The sequence below is a fragment of the Oncorhynchus gorbuscha genome, linkage group LG17 (genome assembly GCF_021184085.1).
Source record: "Oncorhynchus gorbuscha isolate QuinsamMale2020 ecotype Even-year linkage group LG17, OgorEven_v1.0, whole genome shotgun sequence".
NCBI classification, from domain to species: Eukaryota; Metazoa; Chordata; class Actinopteri; order Salmoniformes; family Salmonidae; genus Oncorhynchus; species Oncorhynchus gorbuscha.
This window is the reverse complement of record NC_060189.1, coordinates 46,511,477-46,539,400: the sequence shown is the minus strand read 5'-3', so window position 1 is coordinate 46,539,400 and position 27,924 is coordinate 46,511,477. Positions and strand designations below refer to the sequence as shown.

Here is a 27,924-nt window from a genome sequence, read left to right as displayed (position 1 = left end):
AATAACAAATATAATAGCATACAATAGAATGGAATACAATTTATTTTTTCCCTGAAAATATCGGTAAGATACTTTGTCATACAAACATCACATAGGCCTTTGTATCAAACAAAGTAAAGAAATTGGCCACTTTCTCTTTAGCTGCGCCATTAGAAACTGTCCAATCAGATGACACCAACTCTGCCAACGTTCATTGTTACATGTTTTAGCATCATCTTCCGCAATTGCTTCTATTCACCAACACATCTACGCGTCTTCTCTATTTATTTCATTTGCACGGACAATTTGTACGCAACTGTCAAGACTTGAGCTTCTAAAATAGCGTAATGACGCAAACGGACCTCAATAAATATCCAGCTCAAACTAAAACCTGCCTATAGTTTCATTCAAGATGGTTTTAGAAACTATTTCAAAGATCATAAAAACCCAGCTTCCAGCCTACCTCAAGAAGTTCCCCCTTCCTGAGACGATCGGAGGATTTGCGAGGTTAACAGGTAAATTGTTACGGTGTTGAAAAAAGGAAAGACCGAATAGTTTGTCCCCATGCATGCCTGCCTACAATATTAGCCACAGTAGTTCGCCAGTTTTAGTGCGGTTTTCCAAGTCTCTTATAGATTTTCGGGTTCTGTGTGGCTGTAAAAGTGCTAATCCACTTCCTACTGAATGAAGTTCCTTACTTGGCTTAGGTCAAGTTGATTGAACATTGAAGGGTAGCTTAAACAGTGCACTACTTTGAGATGCATTGTAACAGTACAAGAACATGTATCAGACTCCGAGTGGAAACGTATGAATTGTACAGCCAAACAAGTGTTTCGTTTGTATGTAGCACATTTCTCTTGGCTATTGAAGGGAACTATTCCAAGCATATGAAACATTAGGCTACAACAAAATATGTACAAATTCAAATCCAAGTTGAGGCTGCTTCTACTTTGATATACAGGCTATGCGTGTTTTACATACTCCTGTGTGCATAAACAACCATCTCCAAGCTTCATCTCCAAGCTTCAATAATTTGATGTCATTAAACATTGCATCTACAAACCTTTATTTTTTCCTTCGCTGCAAAACATGAAATACCCTCTCATGGTATTCCCATAGAGCAGTGTACATCTGGGATGGCATGCTTACTCAATGGAGAACAGATTCCTCTCACCTTACACCTGAATGCGGCTCACACACTAGCCTTTATGAGTAGTTGTGAGAGGAAAAAGGTCTGACGACAGTAACTGTCAGTGTACAACATTGGAAAAGTTATGCCTTGAATTTAAGTACTATGACAAACCTGCTGTAAATGAGCTATGAGACCTCAGGCGACCACTTAGTTGTTTCAAGCTTTGACAACTTGAAGAAACGCTGAATGGACCCCTATGGAAAGTGTCAGATTTGGGATTTAAAAATAGACCCTAAACTAGTGGCTGGCAGATATCATTCAGTGTGCTGATGACATGGGTAGGCCGTCATTGTAAATAAGAATTTGTTCTTAACTGACTTGCCTAGTTAATTAAATAAAAGCATGACATTTTTTCAAAGGAAAGCAACAGACATGGGTACTATTTCAGTCTTTCAAATACTTTTGAGTGTTTTCTCCTAATTCTGTCTAAATTGCCAGATGGGAGGGGTTTGCAGTTGTGGGACTATTCTATTTGTCCATTAAGCCGGACAAGCCCAATCAAGGCCAGATAGAGTACAATATTTGAAATGAATTCAAATAGGATTTGAACCCAGGCCTGGAAAGCAGTGGTGGTAAATTATGGTTTCTCCCATTGCTCTGAGATGCTCCATACTGAAGATCATTGACATTGTAAACCTTGATTTAAGTCTTCGGTAGCAAATCTATAGGAGATGCATAAACATGAAGCGACTGGAATAATTGACATGGCACTGGAAGCTCAATTGTTAATTTCATTGCCGTTCAGTGTAGTTTTGAAGTTATAACTTGCCTGCAGTCAGTAGCATAAGTACTGAGGTTTTTCCACCTCAACATTAACATGACAAATGTAATATATTCACTCTCAGGAAAAGATGGGAGTCAAGTGAAAGGTCCCTGCAGGAATCTAAAGACACTATGGCTGTGTTTAGACAGTCAAAAGACCAATTAGTGGGAAAAAAAATATAAGACTGTGTTTACACAGGCAGACCAATTCTGGTATTTGTTTCACTAATTGTTGACATTTTACATTTACATTTAAGTCATTTAGCAGACGCTCTTATCCAGAGCGACTTACAAATTGGTGCATTCACCTTATGACATCCAGTGGAACAACCACTTTACAATAGTGCATCTAAATATTTTAAGGGGGGTGAGAAGGATTACTTTATCCTATCCTAGGTATTCCTTAAAGAGGTGGGGTTTCAGGTGTCTCCGGAAGGTGGTGATTGACTCTGAAAAAGATCTGATGTGATTGCTCAAAATACCAATTAGTGGAAAAAAGATCAGAATTTGATGCCTGTGTACACGATGCCTCCGCAGCAAAATTCAGGCTAGCAGATTTAAGGGTGAGCACCTCATTAAATTATTTTGTCCGGATTCGATAGTGTTCTTACATTTGCCTTTTTTGAAGTCGAGAAATCGTATAATGAGATTAACTTTCTCCCTTTAGTCACCCATTTTAATCAAAAGCCATTTAATTGCCCTGAGATTCAAATACACAGCCCTCAAAGTTGTCATAGTCAATGGAATAATCCATGGGACATTATCCACTGTTATATTGGCCTCTTGGAACTGTGCATCGATGAGTAGGCCAGCCTATCAGATTCTAAGATGCTCTGAGAGTATGAGAGCTGATATAGAATCAGTTTTGCCTTAAAATCTTAATGAATAAGATAATTGACAGGATGGACCTGATTTATTATTATTATTTATTTATTTATTTGATAACCATGTAAATCTCTTTCGGACAAGATGACTTTGATCAATATATTTGGCTGTATTTACTGATTTGAAAATGCTAATTAGCATCAAAGTAGACATAAGCGCAAGACTACAAATCCCTGCAAGCTCCTGCACATAATTTCAAGCCTACACCTTTGCTAACAAGTAGTGTAAAATAAAAAATTGCACAAGACAGTTGACAGAATTGAAAGAAATTTAGGCAATTTATTAATGACTAAATTTAGCTAACATTAGACAGTTAATCCAGAGATTCTTACCTTTGCCTGAATTCGGCAGTCTCGTCCAGATCATCATGGCATTTGCAGTTCTTTATGATAGCCACATTAGCAGCTAATTAGCATTTCATTTTTGTAGGGTAAATACAGGTGAAAATATTGACAAGTCACCCTGTCTTAGAGATTTAAATGGTTACCAAAAATTAATGCCATGGTAAGCCATTATTTTAAAAATGAATGGTGGGAAAACGATTGGAACCATTTCCTTGTTTTACCGCTAGGTTTTATGATTCATACTGTGGTACTCTATACATGTTGTGTAATTGTATGACTCCGCTATAACCCCATGTTATGGGAACCGCAGGCGTGGAACAATTGAGGAGATCCAATATCACTGCGTGTTTTACCTGTGCCTGCCTGTGTGTGTGCCTGTGTGTGTTTTCTTCCCAGTCCTTGATTGGCTCCGGTTGCTGCCTCTCCTGGGAATCTTGGCCCTGCTGGGCTACCTCACCATCCGGCCCTTCCTGCCCAAGAAGAAGAAGCAGAAGGACAGCCTGATCAACCTGAAGATCCAGAAGGAGAACCCCAAAGTGGTCAACGAGATAGATATTGAGGACTTGAAGAGCACAAATGTCTGTTACTGCCGCTGCTGGCGCTCCAAAACGGTAAATTAGACTTGAGGGAGAGTTGGATGGTTATTGCTAACACTACACCTTTTTAGTAATTTCAGGGCCCATATTCAAAGTCTCTCAGGAGTGCTGAGGATCAATACTGCCTGATAATCTTATCCATTATGATCGATCTGGACAGGGGGAACCTAATCTTAGATCGCAGTACTACTCTGGGACGCTTTTTGAAAAAAGGCCCTGATCAGCCTTCATGCGTCGGTGCCAAGGGAATGGGGTGGGGGGAGTTGGCTTGAGATTGGGTTTTAGATCATGTTAGATGCAAAGACTTATAGCAATAGCTAGTGGTCTTCTAACCGTAGCAATTTATGCAGATATCAACAGTTTCTTTTTCCATTCTCACTGTCTTGAGGCCAAAGGGAAGCATATGACTGTTAAGAAATAGTGAACTATGGAGGGGAAGGGCTCAAGTTAGCCTATCTATAAGCAATGCCTCGTACTGTACGTATCAGTCTAATATTAAGTTGTTTCCTGTTGCAGTTTCCCGTTTGTGACAAATCACACATAAAGCACAATGAGTTGACTGGAGACAACGTGGGGCCTCTCATACTCAAGAAGAAGATAATATAATCCATCTTTAACACTGAGGGAGCCGCCATCTTCACTCCCTACTTCTGTCTTTGGTACTTTAAAAAAAAGTCTGTATTTTAGGGCATGACCTTTTGCACTCTTCCAATTTGTCTTTTTTTTTTTTTTTTTTTTAAAGACACATACTTTCCTTTTGGTCGTGATATGCTGTAGAAATGTTGGTGGCACGTTAACTCAAAGATTTTACCATCAACACTTTTGTAAATCTTATTTATTTCAAATTGACAATAACGGACATTAAGAGGTTATACCAGAGTAGCATTAAACCTTTCAAACTATCACCACTCCCTCTTGTCTCCTTCTGAGAACTTTTTGTACAGTGGCCATTTTCCAGTCTGGCTAGCAGCTCTCGTTAGAAACAGTTAACTTTGGTCTCCTTGATAGCAACGCTCAGTTCCAAACTATTGGGATCACATTGAGGGGAATTTGAACTTGAATCATGATTGCAATTAGGGTAGCAGTACATTTTGTTAAGTTGAAAAAAATATGTATAATTAGCCTTTTCAATCTCTGAACTACTGCAAGCTTGAAGTCTTTCACTTGCATACAAACACACTTCCAGGATTTATTTTCTCTGCCATGTCTTTGTTCCTAACCTTATAAAACATGCCTTAATTCTGTGTTCATACTGTTGTGTATTCAACCTGAGACATCTCAATTTCACAAAATTCCTCCACTCAACAACGAACCCTTATTTCTCTACAAATATTTAAGCAATTCAATGTTTTGCCTTTACAGTATCAAACATGTGTTGTCTGATTGACTTTGCATTAAAACTGAATGTATAGAAAATATTTCTTAATACATTCATCATGAGATTTGAAGAAGGTAGCTGCTCCTTTGTTTACTGATCCTTATGTTAAATACCAGTTTTACTGGGATTTAGGCAAACTGTGCCCGCCTGTGGACTGTAAAATAAAAGTTGACCCGAGTTACTTTGTTTTAGGAAAGGAGTTTGTCAAAGGGCAAGAAGAAACAGGCCTTGAAGTTTTGGGAATTGATTTACAATAATTTGAAACCAACTTCCCATGTGTTTGCACAAAAATGTTGACAACGATTAGGTGGTGTTTTTATATGCCAACCTAACCGAAGGACACCAGCAGCACCAGTTACTGTTTGCGTCTGCTTTCCATACCAAAACCTTGATGCTAGGACCTGACCTGTGCTTTTTGATGGTGATAATCTGACCCCTTATATCACCACATTAAAGATAAGAATGTTGCCCACCTCTAACACAAAACATGATTACAGTACATGTAGCATCTACGCTGACTGTTAAACATTAAGGACACCTGCTCCTTCCATAAGACTGACCAGGTGAAAGCTATGATCCCTTATTGACATCACTGGTTAAATCCACCTCAATTGGTGTATTGCAGATATAGGGAAGACAAGTTTAAAGGATTTTTAAGCCTTGACATGGATTGTGTATACAATGCATTCAGAAGGTATTCAGTTCCCTTGACATTTTGTTACAGCCTTAAATTGTTCACCCAATCCCCCTCAATGACAAAGCAAAACCAGATTTTTTTGATTCTCACATTTACATAAGTATTCAGATCCTTTACTCAGTACTTTGTTGAAGCACCTTTGGCAGTGATTACAGCCTCAAGTCTTCTTGGGTATGATGCTACAAGCGTGGCACACCTGTATTTGGGGAGTTTCTCCCATTCTTCTCTGCAGATCCTCTCAAGCTCTGTCAGGTTGGATGGGGGGCGTCCCTTCACAGCTATTTTCAGGTCTCTCCAGAGAAGTTCGATCGGGTTCAAGTCACAGCTCTGGCTGGGCCACTCAAGAACATTCAGAGACTTGTTCCAAAGCCACTATTGCGTTGTCATGGCAGTGTGCTTAAGGTCATTGTCCTGTTGGAAGGTGAACCGTCACCCCAGAATGTGGTCCTAAGTGCCCTGGAGCAGGTTTTCATCAAGGATCTTTGTACTTTGCTCTGTTAATCTTTCCCTTGATTCACACTTCATGGTGACGCTTGTTATTCAGGCCAAATAGTAAAATGTTGGTTTCATCATACCAGGCAATCTTGTTTCTCATGGTTTCCGAGTTCTTTAGGTGTCTTTTGGCAAACTCCAAGCGGGTTGTCATGTGCCTTTTACTGAGGTGTGGCTTCCATCTGGCCACTCTACCATAACGGCCTGATTGGTGGAGTGCTGCAGAGATGGTTGTCCTTCTGAAAGGTTCTCCCATCTCCACAGAACTCTGTCAGAGTCACCATCAGGTTCTTGGTCACTTCCCTGACCAAGGCCCTTCTCCCCCAAATGCTCAGTTTGGCCAGGCAGCAAGCTTTAGGAAGAGTCTTGGTGGATCCAAACTTCTTCCATTTAAAAATTATGGAGGCCACTGTGTTCTTGGGGACCTTCAATGCTGCAGACATTTTTTTTTGGTACAGTTCCCCAGATCTGTGCCTCGCCACAATCCTGTCTTGGCGCTTCAACCTCATGGTTTGGTTTTTGCTCTGACATGCACTGTCAACTGTGGGACCTTATATAGACAGGTGTGTGCCTTTACAAATCATGTCCAATCAATTTAATTTACCACAGGTGGACTCAAATCTTGTAGAACATCTCAAGGATGATCAATGGAAACAGGATGCACCTTAGCTCAATTTCAAGCCTCATAGAAAAGGGTCTGAATACTGATGTAAAAGGGTCTGAATACTTTCTGAATGCGCCCTTCAGAGGGTGAATGGGGAAAGTAAAATATTGAATTGCCTTTGAAAATCGTATGGCACCGGTTTGGGTCAAGAACTGCTAAGCTGATGGGTTTTTTCACGCTGAACAGTTTCTCCGTGTGTCCACCACCCAAAGTACATCCAGCCAACTGTAGGAAGTATTGGAGTCAACATGGGCCAGCATCCCTGTGGAACACTTCCGACACCTTGTAGAGTCCATACCCGGACAAATTGAAGCTGTTCTGAGGGCAAAAGGGATGCAACTCAATATTAGGAAGGTGTCCTTAATGTGTTCTTAGTGTCAAAAGACTACCACTTTCGTTAAAGGGCCAGTGTTGACATTTTCTATCAATATCAAATCATTTCCAGGTATAATAGTCCAGTTGAGCTAGACCTACAGCATATACATAATCTGGAGCAAATGGAATTGTTTTAACAGAAAATGTGCTTTGATCTCAGAAAACACATTTTTTGTTTTACAATTTAACAGTTCAATTTTCAAAAGTTTAAACAAGACTCTTCAATGGTATGATATATTACAAATTACTACTGAAAAACCTAAAAGGGACCCTTTCAAGAGTCCATACAAACGTAACAAAAGTATCTCTAAATCAACTGCACAATTAGCTCTATGGAATCAAAATCATAACTACTGAATAATAAAAACACGATAAAATGAACAGAACAAATAAACTGACTGTTTGGCAGTCTTTTCTTAAAAACAGATTTCTACAGTATATTGCTCTGAATGTGACGCTATTATCTGAGCCACACTGATTTTGCATGAAAGACCCCCGTCATAAATAGATCTTAGCTAGGGGTCCATATTATTAATGTTTTTTGTGCCATTCAGTCACATTTAGTGCACAACATGATTTGAATATTGCTTAAATGGTAACATACAATAAATAAAACTTTCTTGCCTTCGTCCGGAGTCTAGCAAGCAACAACAGTCCAAAGCAAAATATAATATTTTCTTTGAATCAAACTGCACAACAAGCTAGTACAACAACCTTCTCATAAATACATTACATTCACACAGAATACAACATCAGCAGCTGGTAAATAATTGATGCGTAAGGCCTAAGGACAAAAATAAATGCTGTGAAGGCGTACATACAGTTTATGACTGTATGATAATGAACACACAATATGCCTGATAGTCAATGTCAAAAACATTCAATTCTAGTGGCTCAGCTCATCGAACCACTTTTAAATGATAGGGTATCATTTTCATAGTAGCATTACTGAATTTTCAGTATAGTACATAATGCTTGGATATAGTGGATTGTTGGTTGAGTGGCAGCTGTAGTTCGAGGCCTGGAAACTACCCTCGGGGAGATATAAATAAACGCTGCAGGATGTCAAACACACAGATGAGACCCCACTGTCCGAAAGGCATCATCCTGGGTGTCACCAGAGTCTGAAATAGGAACCATATTCTCTAAACAGTACAGCACTTTAAAGAGAATACGGTGCCATTTTAGATGCACGCTTGAAGTGCCCCCATTTCCCTACGATCCATCCACGTCATTTCCTCCTTGGTGAAGTGTACTTCCTGGTTCCCGCCATCAGAGGGTACTCTCGTAGGTGATTGGGGTCTCGGTTATAGTTCCGCTTTGCTCCCGCTCTGCATATCCAAGGAAAAAGGGGAGAAAATAATGATTTAAAAAATGCCTCTGCAGTGTGCGTGCTTGCATGTGTGTGCGAGAGAAACTGAAGTGCCTCCATGTGAGTATAAACTAAATAAGACTATAGGCCAAATAGTCAATATGGATAATGTCTCAGGGAGTGTACAGTCCGAGACAGTGATGGAAAGGACACAGTGTAGTCAAATAAAAAGATCTCCCTCCAAACCTGAAGAGCAAAAAAAAAACCACCATTGTGTGGTGACAGGGCTGAGACGAAACATGAGGCATGAAACAAAGACTACCTGAACCCACGATGCAAATCATTCTCCAATCCACAGCTTCTCTTTATTAGCCTGAGATCCTGACTGACGTACTCTGTTTCACCACTGTCAACAATGTTGAAACAATCCATATCGGTTTGGATTCCAGGCTTTTTAAAATAAAGATAATCTCAGTCATAAAGGAACACTGCTTTTCATGAACACACTTCCTTCCCTATACTGTGTGGACAAAGCTGTGACAAGCTGGTTTAAAAAAAAGCACAATTGAGTATAATAGGAGTAGAGGTTAAAACCCATAATGGGCTGTCGCCGTTTACAGTGCCCTGCAAAAGTATTCACACCCCCCTTCTCGTTTTTCCTATTTTGTTGCATGACAACTTGTAATTTAAATGGATTTTTATTTGGACGTCATATAAATGGACATACACAAAATAATCCAAATTGGTGAAGTGAAATGATTCCCCCCCCAAAAGATTCTTAAAATTAAAAATAAATTAAAAACAGAAAAGTGCCACGTGGTTATGTATTCGCCCACTTTGCTATGAAGCTCGTAAATAAGATCTGGTGCAACCAATTACGTTCAGATGTCACTTAATTAGTTAGATTGCACACATGGACAAGTACAGATCAGGGTTGGGTTATAAAAAAAAGATCAGAAACTTTGAACATCCCACGAAGCACCATTAAATCCATTATTCAAACATTTTAAGAATATGGCACCACAACAAACCTGCCAAGAGCGGGCTGCCCACCGAAACTCACAGACCAGGCAAGGGGGGCATTAATCAGAGAAAACAAAGAGACCAATGATAACCCTGAAGGACCTGCAAAGCTCCACAGCGGAGATTTGAGTATCTGTCCATAGGACCACTAAACCGTACACTCCACAGAGCTGGGCTTTACGGAAGAGTGTCCAAGCAAACATGTTTGGGGTTCACCAAAAGGCATGTGGGAGACTCCCCAAACATATGGAAGAAGGTACACTCTGGTCAGATGACTAAAATTGAGCTTTTTGCCCATCAAGGAAAACGCTATGTCTAGCGCAAGCCCAACACCTCATCACCCTGAGAACACGTCCCCACAGTGAAACATGCTGGTGGCGGCCGCATCATACTGTGGGGATGTTTTTCCATCAGCAGGGACTGGGAAACTGGTCAGAATTGAAGGAATGATGGATGGCGCTAAATACAGGGACATTTTTGAGGGAAACCTGTTTCAGTCTTCCAGAGATTTGAGACTGGGATGGATGTTCACCTTCCAGCAGGACAATGACCCTAAGCATACTACTAAAGCAACACTTGAGTGGTTTAGGGGAAACAATTAAATGTCTTGGAATGGCCTAGGTCAAAGCCAAGACCTCAATCCAAATGAGATTGCTGTACACCAGCGGAACCCATCCAACTTGAAGGAGCTGGAGCGGTTTTGACTTGAAGAACGGGCAAAAATCCCAGTGGCTAGATGTGCCAAGCTTATAGAGACATACCCCCAAGAGACTTGCGGCTGTAATTGCAGCAAAAGCTGTCTCTACAAAGTATTGACTTTGGGGGGTGAATAGTTATGCATGCTAAAGTTCTGTTTTTTTTGTCTTATTTCTTGTTTTTCACAATAAATAAAATATTTTGCAACTTCAAAGTGGTAGGCATGTTGTGTAAATCAAATGATACAAACCCCCTAAAAATCTATTTTAATTCCAGGTTGCAAGGTAAAATAGGAAAAATGCCAAGTGGGGTGAATACTTTCGCAAGCCACTGTACATCATGTGGGGATAACAGCTGACACTCAAGCTAGGTTAGTAGTAGGTGTGGGTTTTTGTGTTTCTATTTTAAAAGCGATGGTGTGGCAGTCCTTCCTGTTGCTGTGTGCTTCTGTCTGTGCATTTATGCAGACAGTGTGTTTGCACATTCTGTGTGTGCGTCCTCACCCCAGGCAGCGTTCTTTGGTTTCTGCAGCAGGCGAGGTCCTGTGAGCCCTATGACCAGGGCCCCTATGGGGGCAGTGAGCAGGATGGAGAGCACGGCCACTGTCAGCACGTCCATGCCGTACTTCTCCAGCTCCTTATCCTCCTTGGTGCGGGCCATGTCCAGCGCTGTGGAGCCGATGGCCGCCTGGGGAGAGAAGAGGGGAGGAGATCGACACATTGGCCACGTCACCCTAAACATTGTGAGAGCTGGAACTCTGTCATAAAGTTAAAATAACGCAGACATAGGTAATAATAGGTGTTGCAAGTCACGCAATCACTAGTTAGAATATTCAAATGTTATGGTTATTTTGCATGAAGCAAATTTCATCCTTTGATCCTGTTTTGTATGCTTATTGGATACATCGAAATGGAGAGAATGTTGAAAGAGCAGTAAGCTGGATTTGAGCCCATGCTGGCAGAGGTAGTACATTGTACATGTGCTCCAGAGGCAGGGGTTTAGACCACTCCAGGCCACCGTAGTTTCTATTTAACGTTAAGTACCTGTACAGTGGCTTTGGGTAGCCAGGCCAGAGCGATGAAGAGCTTCTCTTTGAAGTTGAAGCCGGCACACAGCACACAGACGAAGGTGAAGAGAACACGCACCAGCAGACCAATGGCCAGAGAGCCTATGCCCAGGCCTGGTGGGACAGAGAAGTTAAGAGGGGGTTGAATGATAAACACTTTATTCAAGTTAAAGTAGGAAAACACCCCTAATAGATTATCTCCAAAGAGCGGGGTATAAATGTATACGTAGTGTGTGTTCTTACCGACTGTGTGTTTATGAGGGTGTTTGTGTTCTCACCGACAGTGTTTTTGTCCAGCTCTGAGATCTGGATCTCGGCCCCGATCAAGCCGAAGAGCAGTGGCTGAAACACCTCCCAGGCAATACCCACTATGTCCTCCACAGGGACCTGCACATACACCCAGTCAGACAGACACACGTTACGATTTCTCAAAGTACTGACATTTTCAAGTACAATTTGTGAAAGTAGAGCAAATGGAGGGGTGATAAAGTGATAAAAACCACCTATGACACAAACCAGACTACAGAGAAAGTTCAGCAAACACCAAGACTTCACAACTGTTACTCTACTGGAGAATCTGCCTCCCATAGAGACAATACGAGATGTGACTGACTAAATTTGGGATTGGGCCTCTATCCTGATTGGAAGGGTCCCACTGTGTGTTAAGACAGCAGTTTGTGCTGCACTGGAACATCCAATGCTTTAGTTGAGTCCACTGTGTTGGAGGTAAGGGCTCGGGGGGCATTTGGGTGAGAGTGTAAGTGCCTAGCTAGAAGATGCAGGGTACGGCGGGTTGAGTGAGTGGTCGGCATGGGATGGGGTTGTGTGTGTGATTGACTGACCTTTGACCTTCTCCAGCCCAGGCTGGCCAGGAAGGCGAGGACCAGGGTACAGAGGCCCCCCGAGCCGGGGAAGCCGGCCACGTTGCTGCCGAACACGGCAAACACCGACAGGCCCAGTAACAGGAATGAGCGCTTCTTCACTACATTGTCCTACAGTAGAAAGAGTGTGAAAGAGAAGGAAGGATGTATTACTAAAGGTTTTCCAAACAAGGACTATGTCCCTGGAGTAACATTACTGAGAAAGGGAAACGCTACTGAGAAAACTGAACTCCATTATAGGTCAACTCCACAGTCCAGTTTCCTCTCTATTGCACTCCACACTACCCTTTCACACCTGGACCAAAATGAACACCTATGCGAGAACGCTATTCATTGACTACAGCTCAGAGTTCAACACCATAGTGCCCTCAAAGCTCATCAGTAAGCTAAGGACTCGGATTAAACACCTCACTCTGCAACTGTATCCTGGACTTCCTGTCGGGCCGCCTCCAGGTGGTAAGGGTAGGTAACAACATATCTGCCATGCTGATCCTCAACACGGGTGCCCCTCACGAGTGTGTGCTCAGTCCCCTCCTGTACTCCTTGTTCACTCATGACTACACGGCCAGGCACGACTCCAACACCATCATTAAGTTTGCCGATGACACAACAGTGATAGGCCTGATCACCAACAACGACGAGAGCCTATAGGGAGGAGACCTGGCCGTGTGGTGCCAGGACAACAACTTCTCCCTCAACGTGATCAAGACAAAGGAGATGATTGTGGACTACAGGGAAAGGAGAACAAAGCACGCTCCCATTCTCATCGGAGGGACTGAAGTGGAACAGGTTGATAGCTTCAAGTTCCTTGGTGTCCACATCACCAACAAACTAACATGGTCCAAGCACACCAACACAGTCGTGAAGAGGGCACGACAAAGCCTATTCCCACTCAGGAGACTGAAAAGATTTGGCATGGGTCCTCAGATCCTCAAATGGTTATTCAGCTGCACCATCGAGTGCATCCTGACGTGTTGCATCACTGCCCCGTATGGCAACTGCTCGGCCTCCGAACGCAAGGCACTACAGAGGGTAGTGCGTACGGACCAGTACATGGGTCTAAGCTTCCTGCCATCCAGAACCTCTATACAATGCGGTGTAACCTGAGTCGTAGACTGTACTCACTGCTACCACGCGGCACCGAAGCGCCATGTCTAGGTCAAAGAGCCTTCTAAACAGCTTCTACCCCAAAACCACAAGACTCCTGAACATCTAGTCAAATGGCAACCCAGACACTTTAATAACTCTACCTACATACCCCCCCCACACATTGAATCTGTACCGGTACCCCCTGTATATAGCCTCGTTATTGTCATTTTACTGCTGCTCTTTAATTATTTGTTACTTTTATTTTAGGGGGTATTTTCTTAAAACTGCATTGTTGGTTAAGAGCTTGTAAGTTAGCATTTCACTGTAAGGTGTACACCTGCTGTATTTGGCACATGTGACAAATAACATTTGATTTGAAAGCAGAGTCCTTTCAATGGTGATTCGTACCTGGTCTTTGCTGGGAAAGTAACGCAACAGAAATCCCAGCAGGACCCCAGCTACCATTCCCCCTCCCACCTCCAGTATACCTCTGAGCAGGTTGTACCACATGGAGCCTGCAGAGAGCGACACAGCACAACAAAACACATGAAATTAATAACAAAACAGATGGGATTGTCCCAAATGGCACCCTGTTACTTTTGACCAGAGACCTATATGGGCCCTGGTTAAAGTAGTTCACTATATAGGGAATGCGATGCCATTTAGGACACAGATTCCAGCAGGAAGTCAATAATAAAAAGCATGCAATACAGAGGAAGACACAGTAATAGCAGAACACATGCAGTTTGCTCATACTAATGGTCCAGTGGCTCAGTTGGTAGAGCATGGCGCTTGCAACAACAGGGTTCGTAGGTTCGATTCCCGAAGTGTGAGGGTGTCATCTATTGGATCCAGGACAGATTGCAGGAAGATTTCTATTAATGCTGCAACAAAAACAGATAAGTTCTATTCTTTTTCTAGTGGTCTCCTCGCATCATTGGCTCAGAGCAGAGGCACAGATCAACAACCTCCCTGCTGATTGGCTTAGAGCAGAAGAACAGATCAACATGCTCCCGACTGATTGGATCCCTACCGGTGGCGAAGGCCATGCCCATGCAGGTGGTGAAGCCGGTGATTGCCAGGATGTCGTCGAAGCTGCCGGCAGCCATGAGGAGGGTAGGGATGCCCTGCTCCAAGCCGTAGCCATCCTTCTGCAGCAGCAGCATGGAGGGAACCACCACGGCCGGGGACACGGCTCCCAGCACAAATCTACAAGAGACGGGAGAGCCAAAGTGAGGGTTAATCGTCATAATATCATATTCATCAGGTTTGTGTTGCCAGGCTGAAGAGTGACCTCAGAAGTAACAACCTGTAATATGAATACTGATGATAATATTGTCATATGACCATTTAGCAGATAGCCAGTACAAACCGACAGGAGAGGAGACAGAGTTCATCATATAATATGGCCCTGTAGAAGATGCTTTCAAAGGACTGTAAAAGCACATTGTGCAACTGCTGATGTTAAATAAAAAATGCATTTGATAGATTAATATGAAGACATCACAAACCATGAAGAGACAGGGGAGGGGTTATGGGGGATAATACAATAAGCATAGACAAAGTGTGTAATGATGCAGCTTTACTAATAGGAATTCGTTTGAGATATACACTATACATACAAAAGTATGTTGGCATCCCAGCCACAATCAATGCTGTATAAAATTGAACACACAGCCATGCAATCTCCATAGGGATAACATTGGCAGCAGGATGGCCAAACTGAAGAGCTGTGAACCTTTCAACGTGGCAGTTTGTCAAACTTCTGCCCTGCTAGAGCTGCCCCGGGTAACTGTAAGTGCTGTTATTGTGAAGTGGAAATGTCTAGGAGCAACAACGGCTCAGCCGTGAAGTGGTAGGCCTCACAAGCTCACAGAACAAGACCGCTGAAGCACGTAGTGCGGAAAAATCATCTGTCCTCGGCTGCAACACTCACTACCGAGTTCCAAACGGCCACTGGAAGCAATATCAGCACAAGAACTGTTGGTCGGGAGCTTCATGAAAAGGGTTTCCATGGCCGAGCAGCTGCACACAAGCCTAAGATCACCATAAGCAATACCAAGCGTCAGCTGGAGTGGTGTAAAGCTCGCCGCCATTGGACTCTGTAGCAGTGGAAACCTGTTCTCTGGAGTGATGAATCCGCTTCACCATCTAGCAGTCCAAAGGACAAATCTGGGTTTGGCGGAAGCCAGGAGATCTCTGCCTGACCCAATGAATAGTTCCAACTGTATAGTTTGGTGTAGGTGGAATAATGTCTGGGGTTGTTTTTCATGGTTCGGGCTAGGCCCCTTAGTTTCAGTAGGGAAATCTTAACACTATAGCATACAATGACATTCTAGATGATTGTGCTTTCTTGTTTCAGCATGACAATGCCCCGTGCACAAAGTGTGGTCCATACAGAAATGGTTTGACGGGATCGGTGTGGAAGAACTTGACTAACCTGCAGAGCCCTGACCTCAACACATTCAAACACCTTTGGGACGAATTGGAACGCTGACTGCGAGCCAGGCCTAATCGCCCAACATCAGTGCCCAACCTCACTAATGCTCGTGCCTGAATGGAAGCATGTCCCCGCAGCAATGTTCCAATATCTAGTTGAAAGCCTCCCCAGAAGAGTGGAGGCTGTTATAGCAGCAAAAGGGGGACCAACTCCATATTGATGCCCATGATTTTGGAATGCGATGTTCGACAAGCATACTTATGGTAATGTAGGAGGGTAGGGTAGTGTATTTAGAGGGATGGATGAATAGAACGATGGATAGATCAGAGTGAGAGACCGTATGAGTGGAGAGGACAGGAGAGAGAGTAAGAGGAGAGAGGATGAGAGAAACATAGAAGACAGAGGGCAAGGGGCTAAGAGTCAGAGGATGAAATGAAAATATATAAAGGCTGGGTATCCAATCCTACTCCTGGAGAGCTCCCCTCCTGTAGGTTTTCGCTCCAACCCCAGTTATAACTAACCTGGTTCACCTTATCGACCAGCTCATTATTAGAATCAGGTGCGTTAGATCAAGGTTGGAATGAAAACCTACAGGACGGTAGCTCTCCAGGAACAGGGTTGGAGAGCCCTGGTATAAAGTATACTTCAAGTATTCACGGTGAGTTACAGTAGCTGCCAAATACTCTACACGGGTCTTAATGGAAAGCAAGTGGTGTTAGGTAGCCCTTTATATTTACAAATGCATCGGGAGGCTGCAGAATACTAAGTGGAATTTAGACGACTGTCCGACAGACCCGAGACAGACAGAGAGTTTACCCTAGGATGAATCCCCAGATCCAGGGCAGGCCCATGAGGAAGTGGGAGGCGATGGCGACGGTGCAGGCCTCGATGATGCAGGGTCCCATTCCCACACGTATACACACCATACTCAGCTTCTTCAGAGCCTGGGAACACACATGTATACAAACACACACACACACACATTAATAGAAAAATCTAAATGTCATTAGTCCACTGTTGATACAATCCCAAGTGAAAAGGAACAATCCACATTTCATTAGCCCCAAATGGTTTGCAGGTCAGCAGTAAAGTTGACATAATGTGGCAAGCGACACTTTGCTTCTTGAAGGTCCTGAAAACTTGACTGCTGAAATGCAAAACATTTTGGGACTGTAACAAACAGTGGACTAATGAAAAAAATACACACGGTTTTTGAGTGGATTTCTCCTTTAACACAGGTTATCACAGGAACACAAATAGAAAAGGACTGAACACTTTGGCCAATGGAGAGTGTGATTGAAAAATTACATATTTACCTGGTTTGTTTGACAGAGCGATTAATACTTTACAAATAGGACATTTCTGTTCTGTTTAATTATGTATTTCTGTAAAGAGATGGTTTCCACTCTAGCTTCCTGCACTAGTCTGGGCGTAAGATCAAGCATTCTATAGACAAAATGTGGTGTGTGTGACCCAAGATAGAGATAACCTGAAAGCTTAGAACAATGTTGTTGTCATCTTCCTGGCATCTGGGAAACTAAGCCGGGTTGGGGGCAAAACACCATCCTATGTAGATAACTAAGGTGGCTTATGGGAGTTGGAAGCAGTCTGACTAAACATTTTAAAGTCCTATATAAGGTCTCGGTTTTATCATTATCAGTTAGGCTCTTGGCCCAGCAACCAAGACTGTTGGGTCAACGGTTTCATTATTGCAATAATTCATCGATATTGAATAAAGATGATTGTTTGAAGAAATGACAAAGTCTCTCACACTTTGAATAGAATATTCCACCGAAAGAGTGTTTTATTGACATACCGAGGCGTCCAATCCCAGGCCTGCTCGGGCCAGGATGACAGCAAGGGCAATGTTCCTCAGGGAGGAGGACCATCGGTAGTTGATGTACACGGCATCCGTTACCACGGGGATATTACGCAGCAGGAAGCCCGACAATAGCATACCTGTAGAGAATGACAGAACAATGATACTTTATCATACTATTATATTATTAAAGTTAATACTTCTATAAGCAACCATGGTGTTATTCTTTGGACTTTCTCTCACAGCAAGAGGGACAAAAAACAATGTCTTGCTGTGTAGTTCTGAAAACAAACGTGTTTTTATAAAAAATATATATATATATTTTTAAAAAAGAGCTAAACCGAGGCTAAGATATTATTCCCATCTTCACATTGGTTCAAATGCCAAGAAATACATATTTTACAACATTCTTTGTTCTGATAGTCTGGGAACTGCATATTAAAAAGGTTGAAGATCAATTGGTTTAAGATATCAAAAGGCTTCTAGGCATAGGAGGCTTTTGAGAGTAAAGGAAAAACCTTTCCATGTAGGAACAGCGCAAACTGAAGACATGCATACAGTGGAGTCTTTCATTTACTGTATGAAATTGAATTGCCTTCGAAGGTCAGAAAGATTCATATGGTCCTGTGTGGTTCAGTTGGTAAGAGAGTGGCATTAGCCAACATCAGGGTTGTGGATTTGATTCCCCACTGGTGGCATACAAAACCGTATGCACTCACATCACTGTGCTGTAAACCGCTTTGGATAAAATGCCTGCTTAATAGTGTATTATCAAGAAAGTACAGAACAATTCCATCCCATTTGGGACGCAAGCAATGACTACTGTCTGAGCAGGGAGGAACCAGTTGACAGGCATAAGAATGTGGGACCGACTGTCGGTTAGCCTAAGTTAAGTCAAAAATAAATACCTTCAAGGCTGTAACAAAGCTTGAACGAAATGGAATTCCTGCTTTGTTCCGTTTCAACGCTGCATCCCCAGGCAACGCAGGCCCAAAAAAGTATTCAGTTCAAACATTAAAACGGGGATTTTGAACTGGGGACGCAGCATGTCTGGGTTCACATAAAGAAAAACAGGGGTTGGAGAGACATTAAATATCAACGATCTATATCCAACAAACAGGACTTCAATTCTGGACTATGGGAGTGGGCTCTGTCGGATAGACTACGCTAACAATCAACGTTTAGAAATTAAAGACCCAGCACAAACACTTCTTTATTATCTACAATCTCCTTTCTGGACTGTTTAAAGTGAAGAGTAGGCTGTGAACCGGAACGACAGTCTTCTACCTTCTTGCGGGCTAAATGAGTGGCCACTGTCTTATTATAGGGGTCTGTGCAAACTACATGACTTTTCATGTGGTTACCGGCATCAAGAGAGACTTTGGTCAAAGCTCAACCAAGTCTCTCTTGTTTGTTGAGAAATGAAAATACATGTTTCATTCAATTCTATTCAGTCTAAGTCAACAAGGGTGTCAATTTGGTTAGAAATGGGATAAGGTGTGATATGAACTCACTTCACTGTTTAGGTATGGTAGTAACATGTAGCAGCGTCGGCAAAGCCAGACAGAATAATAGGGGGACTGTTTGACCATCCGTGTATAGTAAAGAGTAGTAGTTAGGGGACAAGCAAGTGCATGCAGGCTAAATATAGTGAGTGGGTGTGCTTAATCAGAATGTGTGCTTATTATAGAGAGTAGGTGTATTCTATCTACTATATCAGCAGATACATATTAACAGCAGCCAGGCCGATGGCATGTCTGACTGTTGCTAAGGAGCATGTAGGGCACGCAACACCCTGAAGATGGCATTTCTTCTCATTCTCAACAAGTCAAATGAAGTAGAGGTTACAGAATATAACTTGTATGCTGCACATTCACAGACAAGACAGACCCCATCACCTACAACACACACATACACACACTCTCTCCATTCGCATTACCTACCCAGGAGCGGGGGAAAGGGAGGCAGTTTGGGAAGCCGTATGAGGCCCACCAGTTTGCCCCCGGTGACAGAGCAGATGAAGAGCACGGTGATGCCGAACAGGTTCCCCCCCGGCAGACACTCCTTCTCTGTGATGGACCACACCACGCCAAACAGCACTAATGCAATGAGGACTGGGAGGGAGGAGAGGTCAGAAGTCAGTACGTTTTGCCTGCCAAATAAAATAATAGATTGCATGTGCTGTACTTGATTTGGTTTGCAAAAGTCTCAAAAGTCTACTACTAAGCCTAAATGTTAACTTGTAAATGGCAGTATATCAGGAACAGTGGGTAGTGCTTTAGTCCATCTGTAAACCTACTCCATTTGTGCTATATAAATGCCTCTGGGTACTGTGGCACTGTTCAACAGTGTGCGCTGGATAGAGAGAAACACACTAGTTCTACAAACCCCCACCATTTTCCACTCGCCCAAGCACAGAATGCTACAAGATGCCAACCCCTGATCCCATAGCAATGTATTGCATTGAAGCCACTCTAGTGTTAGGCCTATATTGCATCTCTATTCTGGTGTCCATAGGCCACTCTAGACAATATTAGAGTGGCCTATATCTATGTTGGTGCCCACCCTTGGTGATGAGGGAGGCCAGGAGGCCTCGGGGCGGGCAGGGGCATGCCCGGCGGAGCCTGCCACAGCAGATGACCGGGGGGTCGGTGTTGGTGCCCGCATCCACCACCGGGTTACGGGGGATAAAGTAGGTCTCCTCCGTGACCTGGGGGGTTGGGCTCCGGCTCACCACCACCTGAATCTGGTTGACACCCAGGAACTACCGGGAGGATGGACGTAGAGGAAAGGGGTCTTAGTTCAATATGAAAATGTGTCCGTAGCCATACTTTTTAAATTAAACTTTCTTACTACAAAAATGCCATTTCAATACAAGCTTCTGAAAAAGTAACTACTGGATATTTTTTATATTATTTCAAAAAGATTCCTATCGTACTCTACCCAGTTAAAACGTGCAATATGCAAAAATTGCCCCATCATTTTCTGGTTGCTAAAATTCAAATAGAACACTTAATTTAAGTTTATGTAACATAACAAGCAATGCATAGTGTAGAGTAACAATGTACCATTCAAACCGTTGTTAAATATATTTTCAATAACCAAAAAGATGTATATTTTCAGCTGGTGTACAAAGACTCAAAAACTAAACTTAACAGAAGCATAGAAATAGTGCAGAGAACAGATCTGGCTTTCAATTAAAATAACTGATCTATAATTCATATCTCTATGTGAATTTGGACAGGTCGCCCAAAAAGCTGCATATTGTAGCATTAACTCCATGAGCTGAAATCATTGCAATCTCTCAAGAGAGAATGATTTTGTCCAGGAAGTTGTTTTGAGTAGCCTAACTCTTGAAAGTTGATAAGAATGGTACTGGAGCCAATGCAACTGGCTTTTTTTGCCTCCATTTCTTTGTCACACCTACAGTATGTTAATTAAGTGGTTCTCATTGTTGACAGAGAGGTCACACTAACAAGACACTACTGTGTTCCCAGTGTTAGGTTCTAAATAAACGGAGTAAAAACTCACGGACAACTAGTAAAGCTCAAACCAAGCATATTCACCCACTGCGTTACACAGCAACGTAAGACAAAAACACACTTACACAAGTACTGGCATTTAAACCTTCTCCGTACACATCTGGACAGCCAATGCATGTCTGTTGCAAGGCAGGACGTTAAGTGATATGGGTAATAAACTGTTCCTTCTCCCTTAATGTGACCTGGCCTCACCCCTCATTCCTCACTAATCCACAGCTATCCATCCTTATCAGTGACCACAACCATGTGATTGCCTTTCTCTCTCTCAAAGTCCCTGGCTCATATCCAACCTTAATAGACCCCACCATATACATTCCTCCTACAGATAACCATTCACTTCTGGTGTAGCAAGCATTTCAAATTAAAACCCAACAACTGAAACCAGACTGTGGCCCTTCTCCTTTCCATAGGATACCTGAAGTCTAACAATAACATCCTCTGCACTCCCCTCTCTCCCGGGGGTATCATGAACAAGGACAGTTCATGTTTCAAGTTTAGAAGTCAGAACCCATCCCCAGTAAACAATTAGTTCTCATGCTTATCCTAAAGAGTAAATACCGACTTTTACTACAAAGAGTGTGCCGCAATGTGAACAGTCAATGTCATGAACAAGGCTTTTGATCCAACTTACAGAAATACCACACTCTGTGGAAAAAGAGGCTGGCAAAAATCATGTGCAAATCTGCTGGTAGGGTACATCTCAAGGTGTTTCAAATGACCTAACAGAAAGTCAGAAATTATGATTTTACTTTTGTTTTCAAGTAAATATTTGACCCCATAAATACATAGTGTCAAATAAGAGTGCACAGTACACTGCTAATAACTCATTTAAGCTAATGCCTTCAAAGCTGATTCTGGAACAATATGTGTGGAATTGTCTACTATTAGGCCAAAGCTTTCGGTCAGCCATTTCTCATAGCTTCAGCATCATTAAATTATGTAAAAGGTTATCTATTAGCATTTTGGCCAAAGCACTAGATATACTATACCTCTGCATGGTTCGTTACTGAAGAGGCTCCGGGACAGTGTTCTAGGTCCAGCAAGGGAGAAGGTGTAGGCAGCTGGTCGTCCTCCATCATGGCATCTAGTACAGTTCACTTTCTCCTCCTAACTTCTTCTCGAACCTCACAGCAAACCTGTTGAGGGGTTGGGTGGGCCATCGATGCACTGCTGCTCTGCTCTTCTCCTGTTGTATCCTAAGGTCAGACTCTGTCCAGCACTTGCTCCCATTCAGTGAGTCGTCACCTGTTTATCAGTCAAAGCCAGTGACAGTGAGTGTTTGCTAGGTGGAACTGTCCAGAAGCATTTTGAGGCAAACATGGCTGTAGAGATATGAGGTGGAAACCAGCCAAGTGCAGAAGCAATCAAAGGTGAAGGTAAACAGGACTGTAAAACAGTTTCCAATGTTCAGCATTCTGCTACCAGTATGGAATGAGATTGGGAGTAAGGGCATCAATGCAGAATTTCCTCTTTAACTTCAGTTATGCGAGTAAAGTCCTACTGTATAAAAATAAATTGTGACAGCTGTGATGGAAACAGTAAGCTTCGGTACAATTTTATAAATGCAGACAGATCATTTGTTTGTTCAACATGGTGGGATCTTTTTGTGTCTGTAAAATGTATTATGCGCGAAATGGCGGTGGTTATACCTTTATGCACAAATGTTGATACAGTATAATAACCATCACGTATGAGTAAACTTGGAAGTCGTGATGATATGGTGTGTGGTCCTCCCACTACAACTTGGGAAACCATTGTGTTTATTAGGCTACAGATTAAATAAATGGTGAACTTCACAGGGTGGTGACAGTGCACCGTGATGAGCTTGATACCGCTTTCCAATAAATAGGGCCTTATTTTGGTGACATGATGATCGGTGCTTGACAAACAAAACATATTCCTCGCTCTTCCATAATAATCTCATCATGTAGACAACCTCAATACAGAATTGGTCAGATGAAGCTGTTTTGCTAGCACAGACTGGAATATGTTCCGGGATTCATCCAATGGCATTGAGGAGTATACCACATCAGTCACCAGCTTCCTCAATAAGTGCATCGACGATGTCGTCCCCACAGTGATCGTACGTACAGATCCCAACCAGAAGCCATGGATTACAGGTAAAATCCACACCAAGCTAAAGGCGAGAGTTTCCTCTTTCAAAGAGTGGGACACTTTTCCGGATACTTATAAGAAATCCTGCTATGCCCTCAGACAAAACAAACAGGCAAGCATCAATACAGGACTAAGATTGAATCCTACTACACTGGCTCTGACGCTCGTCGGATGTGGCAGGGCTTGATAACTATTACGGACAACAAAAGGGAAACCCAGCCGAGAGCGGCCCAGTGACGCGAGCCTACCAGACGAGCTAAATGCCTTCTATGCTCTCTTTTAGGGAAGAAACACTGAAGCATGTATTGGGACCACCAGCTGTTCCGGAAGACTGTATGATCACGCTCCACATAGCCGATGTGAGTAAGAACTTTAAACAGGTCAACATTCACAAATGCGTGGGGCCAAACGGATTACCAGGACGTGTACCTAAAGCATGCGCAGACCAACTGGCAAGTGCTGTCACTGACATTTTCAACCTCTCCCTGTCTGAGTCTGTAACAACAACATGTTTCAAACAGAACACCATAGTCCCTGTGCCCAAGACAGCGAAGGTAACCTGCCTAAATGATTACCACCCCATAGCACTCACGTCTGTAGCCATGAAGTGCTTTGAAAGGCTGGTCATGGCTCACAACATCATGCCAGAAACCCTAGACCCACTCCAATTCAAATACTGCCCCAACAGATCCACAGACTACGCCATCTCAATCGCACTCCATACTGCCCTCTCTCACCTGGACAAAAGGAACAGCTATGTAAGAATGCTGTTCATTGAACGCTGAGCTGTAGTCAACACCAGTGCCCACAAAGCCCATCACTAAGCTCAGGACCGTGGGACTAAACTCCTCCCTCTGCAACTGGATACTGGACTTCCTGACGGACGTCCCCAGGTGGTAAGGGTAGGCAAGAACACATTTGCCACGCGGATCCTCAACACTGGGGCCCCTCAGGGGTGCGTGCCTAGTCCCCTCCTGTACTCCCTTTTCACCCACGACTGCGTGGCAAAGCACGACTCCTACATCATTATTAAGTTTGCAGACGACAACAGTGATCACCGACAAGACAGCCTATAGGGAGGTCAGACAATAACCTCTCCCTCAATGTGAGAAAGACAATGGAGATGATTGTGGACTATAGGAAAATGAGGGCCAAACAGGCCCCAAATTAACATTGACTGGACTGAAGTGGAGCAGTGTCGAGTTAAGTTCCTTGGAGTCCACATTAGAGGAGGTCGATCGATTAATCGGAATGGCCGATTAATTAGGGCCAATTTCAAGTTTACATAACAATCGGAAATCGGTATTTTTGGGCACCGATTTACGATTATTAAAAATATATTTTAAAAAATTGAATACCTTTATTTAACTAGGCAAGTCAGTTTTAAGAACACATTCTTATTTTCAATGATTGCCTAGGATCTGAAATTGTGTAATTTCTCTTGCGTTCATTGCACGCAGAGTCAGGGTAAATGCAACAATTTGGGCTGCCTGGCTCATTGCGAACCATCCTGACCAGTTGCATTAACACCTGTTATGGCAACTGCTCAGCATCTGACTGGAAGGCACTACAGAGGGTAGTGCGTACAGCCCAGTACATCACTGGGGACAAGCTTCTTGCCACCCAGGACCTCTATACCAGGCAGTGTCAGAGGAAGGCCCAAAAGGCTCCTTAACAGCTTCTACCCCGCAGCCAGAAGACTGCTGAACAACTAATGGCCACCCAGACTATTTACATTGAACCCCCTTTTGTTTTTAACACTTGCTGCTACTCGATGTTTAAGAAAAGTTTTACCGTAGTCACTGTACAACTTACCTCGATTAACCTGTACCCACACACATGGACTTGGTACCGGTAACCCCTGTATATAGCCTTGCTACTGTTATGTTAATTTATTGTGTGCTGACAATGTAAAAATATTTCGTTCTGCCCCTGAACAAAGTAGTAAACCTACTGTTCCTAGGCTGTCATTGTAAATAAGAATTTGTTCTTAACTAAAAAAATAATTCTGTGTTCCAGCACTGTATTTGACCTGCGCCAGCACCGGTAGCTCGAGTAAACTTAAAGCATGCATATTAGAAATCGTTTTCACATATACTGTATATGTCCGAATCAAACAGGTTTCGCAAAACTAACATGGTAGCTGTGATAAGCGATTTTCTATATGTATTTCTCCCACGTGGCGCAGCGGTCTAAGGCACTGCATCTCAGTGCTTGAGGAGTCACTACATACCATGGTTCGATTGCAGGCTGTATCACAACAGGCCGTGTTTGGGAGTCCCATAGGGCGGCGCAGAATTGGCCCAGCGTCGTCCGGGTGAGGGTTTGGCCGGGGTAGACCGCTGCGCCACTCGGGAGCCCCTAAACTTTTCTTAGCTGACGAGCTTCGTTAAATAAAGGTTAAATACATTGAAAAGTCCCCCGTGATTTCAGATGTGTCAATGTAAACTGCATAATAAGAGAAGCCATTCTTGCAAAAGCATGTAAACGTTTTAAAATAACTATCATCTGTCTATCCACAATAATCGTATGGTTGTGTGCATGTAACCGTGGTCAAGTCTCGCACGTCAAAGCTGCAAAGTTTGAAAAACACATTATTGCAAGCCAGCCATTAGGCTACTGAAAATGATAACCAACATGACCCGCAACGTTGTTGATGCCAGTAAACTACGTTGACCGACGTTAGCTAATCCAATTTTGAAGAGGCTAACACTAATCAATGCTAGGTTTAGCTCGACACCATATGGCACATTTTGGAACCTAGCTACTTTAGCACGCTAACATTAATCGCAAACCTGTGGCATATGGTCTCACGCCTTAGCAACAGGCTAGCTTCATTATCGGATCTTTACATTTCACATTATTCACATCGACGGGTCTTTTAAAAAAATGATGTATTCCTGTAGAATGTTAAAACATAGATACCCAAACACCGTGCCTAGCTATGATTCCGCCACAGCTGAACTGATTTACCGCGCGTAAACTTTCAGAAAAATAACTACAACTGACTTACTGTACACGTTTTTATAAAATCATACCAATAAAGTAGTCACGACATTTGACTGTCACTCACCTCAAAACCACAAAAACTACCATGCCCATATATGAACTGTCCGTGTACCTGCTGGCTAGAAGGATGAGTGATGTCCACTCCTGGACGGAGTACGATTATGATGGGCAGGAGGGATGAAAAGACCCCAGTCAATTGTCCAGCGTCATCCGGGTTTGACCGTGATTGTAAATAAGAATTTGTTCTTAAAAAACTGACTTGCCTAGTTTAAAAAAAATGTTTTTTAAATGTTTGTTCTTTTTTAATTTCAAAAATATTTAAATGAACCTAACACCAAAGCTCGTAAAACTGCGGCATTATACTTACGTCCCTGTTTACCTCCTAGCTTTTTCGCCGGTTGACGGACGTTAGTTGGCTGGCTGGCTAGGGAGAGAAATTAATCTCGGATCTAATTCGCTAGTTTTAGTGCTTAATTAACTACTTCCAGTCTTTGCCGATCCTGTGCAGACAACCCTACCAAATGGCCACACATCAACTTGGTTGAATCTCCAGGTTTACACCAGGTACTACACGTAGCTAGTTAGAAACACACACGTGTCAGCAAGCGATTTACAGTGAATTAAGTGCTTCGAAAACAGAAATTAATCGAGTAACGTTAATAACCGGGAGTCGACAGCTTTCTAACTTTACGGTGTATAGTATGAAAACATGAGGTTCATCTAACCTGGTCCTTGGCCAGTTGATGAAACTTAATGTGGTGGTTTTCTCCTGATATAGTTCTAACAAAACGCTACTCAACGGCTTTTCAGCATTTTTTAGCTATAAAAACTGTTCGTTAGGCTATCTGAAGAAATGCCACGTTCAAGTGCAGATCGGGAAGAGGCAACGCGGACATATTCTTCTTCTGTGGAATTTATGGCGGACTGGAAGTTTTAAAAATCTACTATGATTTCTATCTTCCTAGACCTTCTCTCCACCTTTGGCAGTGCATTAATTACCATAGCAATAAAGGCCACAAAGTCCACTTTCTTAACCTTTAAAATGTCAGGATCCTGCAACCTGCAGTGTAGGCCTATCCACCACCATGGACTCTTCTGGTGCACCATTCAACCTCTCTACCCTTTTCACAGCTGCTATATATGAAATGCTCTGTACAACCCTGACTTTGGCCACCTCATTCTCTTTCACCCTTGTGGGGCGTTTGAAAGACTTGGCTTCATGGTTCTCACCGCAATTGCAACATGTCACATATTCATCACTTTTATAACACAAAATATGATATTTTCCACAACTTGGAGATCTCGGCTTCTCCCTTCTGCAAATACTTGACACATGACCAAAAGCTTTACAATGATCACACTGCGTTGGTCTTGGGATAAATGCTCTGACTCTGTAGTTAATATACTCTAACTGCACTTGAGAAGGGAGAGACTCCATATCAAAAAACAAAAGAACAGACAGACTCTTCACTTTTTAACACACGATTCATCCGACGTGCTTCAATCACTCTAGGAATATTTTTAATCTCTTCAAAATCGACTTCCCACGAGAAGCCAGATGTAACCCC

At 42.8% G+C, this 27,924-nt stretch overlaps 2 protein-coding genes across 6 annotated transcripts; one reads left to right on the top strand and one right to left on the bottom strand.

Annotated features, from left to right (window-relative positions):
• The first annotated feature begins 182 nt into the window (after positions 1–182).
• Positions 183–5,002, top strand: LOC124001511 (CDGSH iron-sulfur domain-containing protein 2B). The gene is made up of 3 exons (XM_046308344.1): positions 183–494; positions 3,559–3,773; positions 4,275–5,002. Exons 1-3 carry the CDS (start codon positions 392–394, stop codon positions 4,362–4,364), a joined length of 408 nt encoding a protein of 135 aa, XP_046164300.1. The 5' UTR covers positions 183–391; the 3' UTR covers positions 4,365–5,002.
• A 1,958-nt stretch (positions 5,003–6,960) lies between these two features.
• LOC124001510 (sodium/hydrogen exchanger 9B2-like) lies at positions 6,961–27,431 on the bottom strand. 5 transcript variants are annotated; one of them, XM_046308342.1, is made up of 13 exons: positions 27,392–27,431; positions 22,222–22,477; positions 20,256–20,454; positions 19,634–19,804; positions 17,688–17,830; positions 16,688–16,815; positions 14,465–14,640; positions 13,840–13,946; positions 12,304–12,453; positions 11,740–11,848; positions 11,439–11,575; positions 10,899–11,082; positions 6,961–8,695 (listed from the first exon to the last, which is right to left on the bottom strand). In XM_046308342.1, the coding sequence occupies exons 2-13, from the start codon at positions 22,309–22,311 to the stop codon at positions 8,637–8,639; spliced, it is 1,653 nt and encodes a 550-aa protein (XP_046164298.1). In that variant the 5' UTR covers positions 22,312–22,477; positions 27,392–27,431; the 3' UTR covers positions 6,961–8,636. The 5 variants fall into 5 exon arrangements, with proteins under 5 accessions (XP_046164298.1, XP_046164299.1, XP_046164294.1 ...); XM_046308343.1 differs by lacking the exon at positions 27,392–27,431 and adding an exon at positions 27,082–27,103; XM_046308338.1 differs by lacking the exon at positions 27,392–27,431 and adding an exon at positions 26,724–26,857.
• Positions 27,432–27,924: the final 493 nt, after the last annotated feature.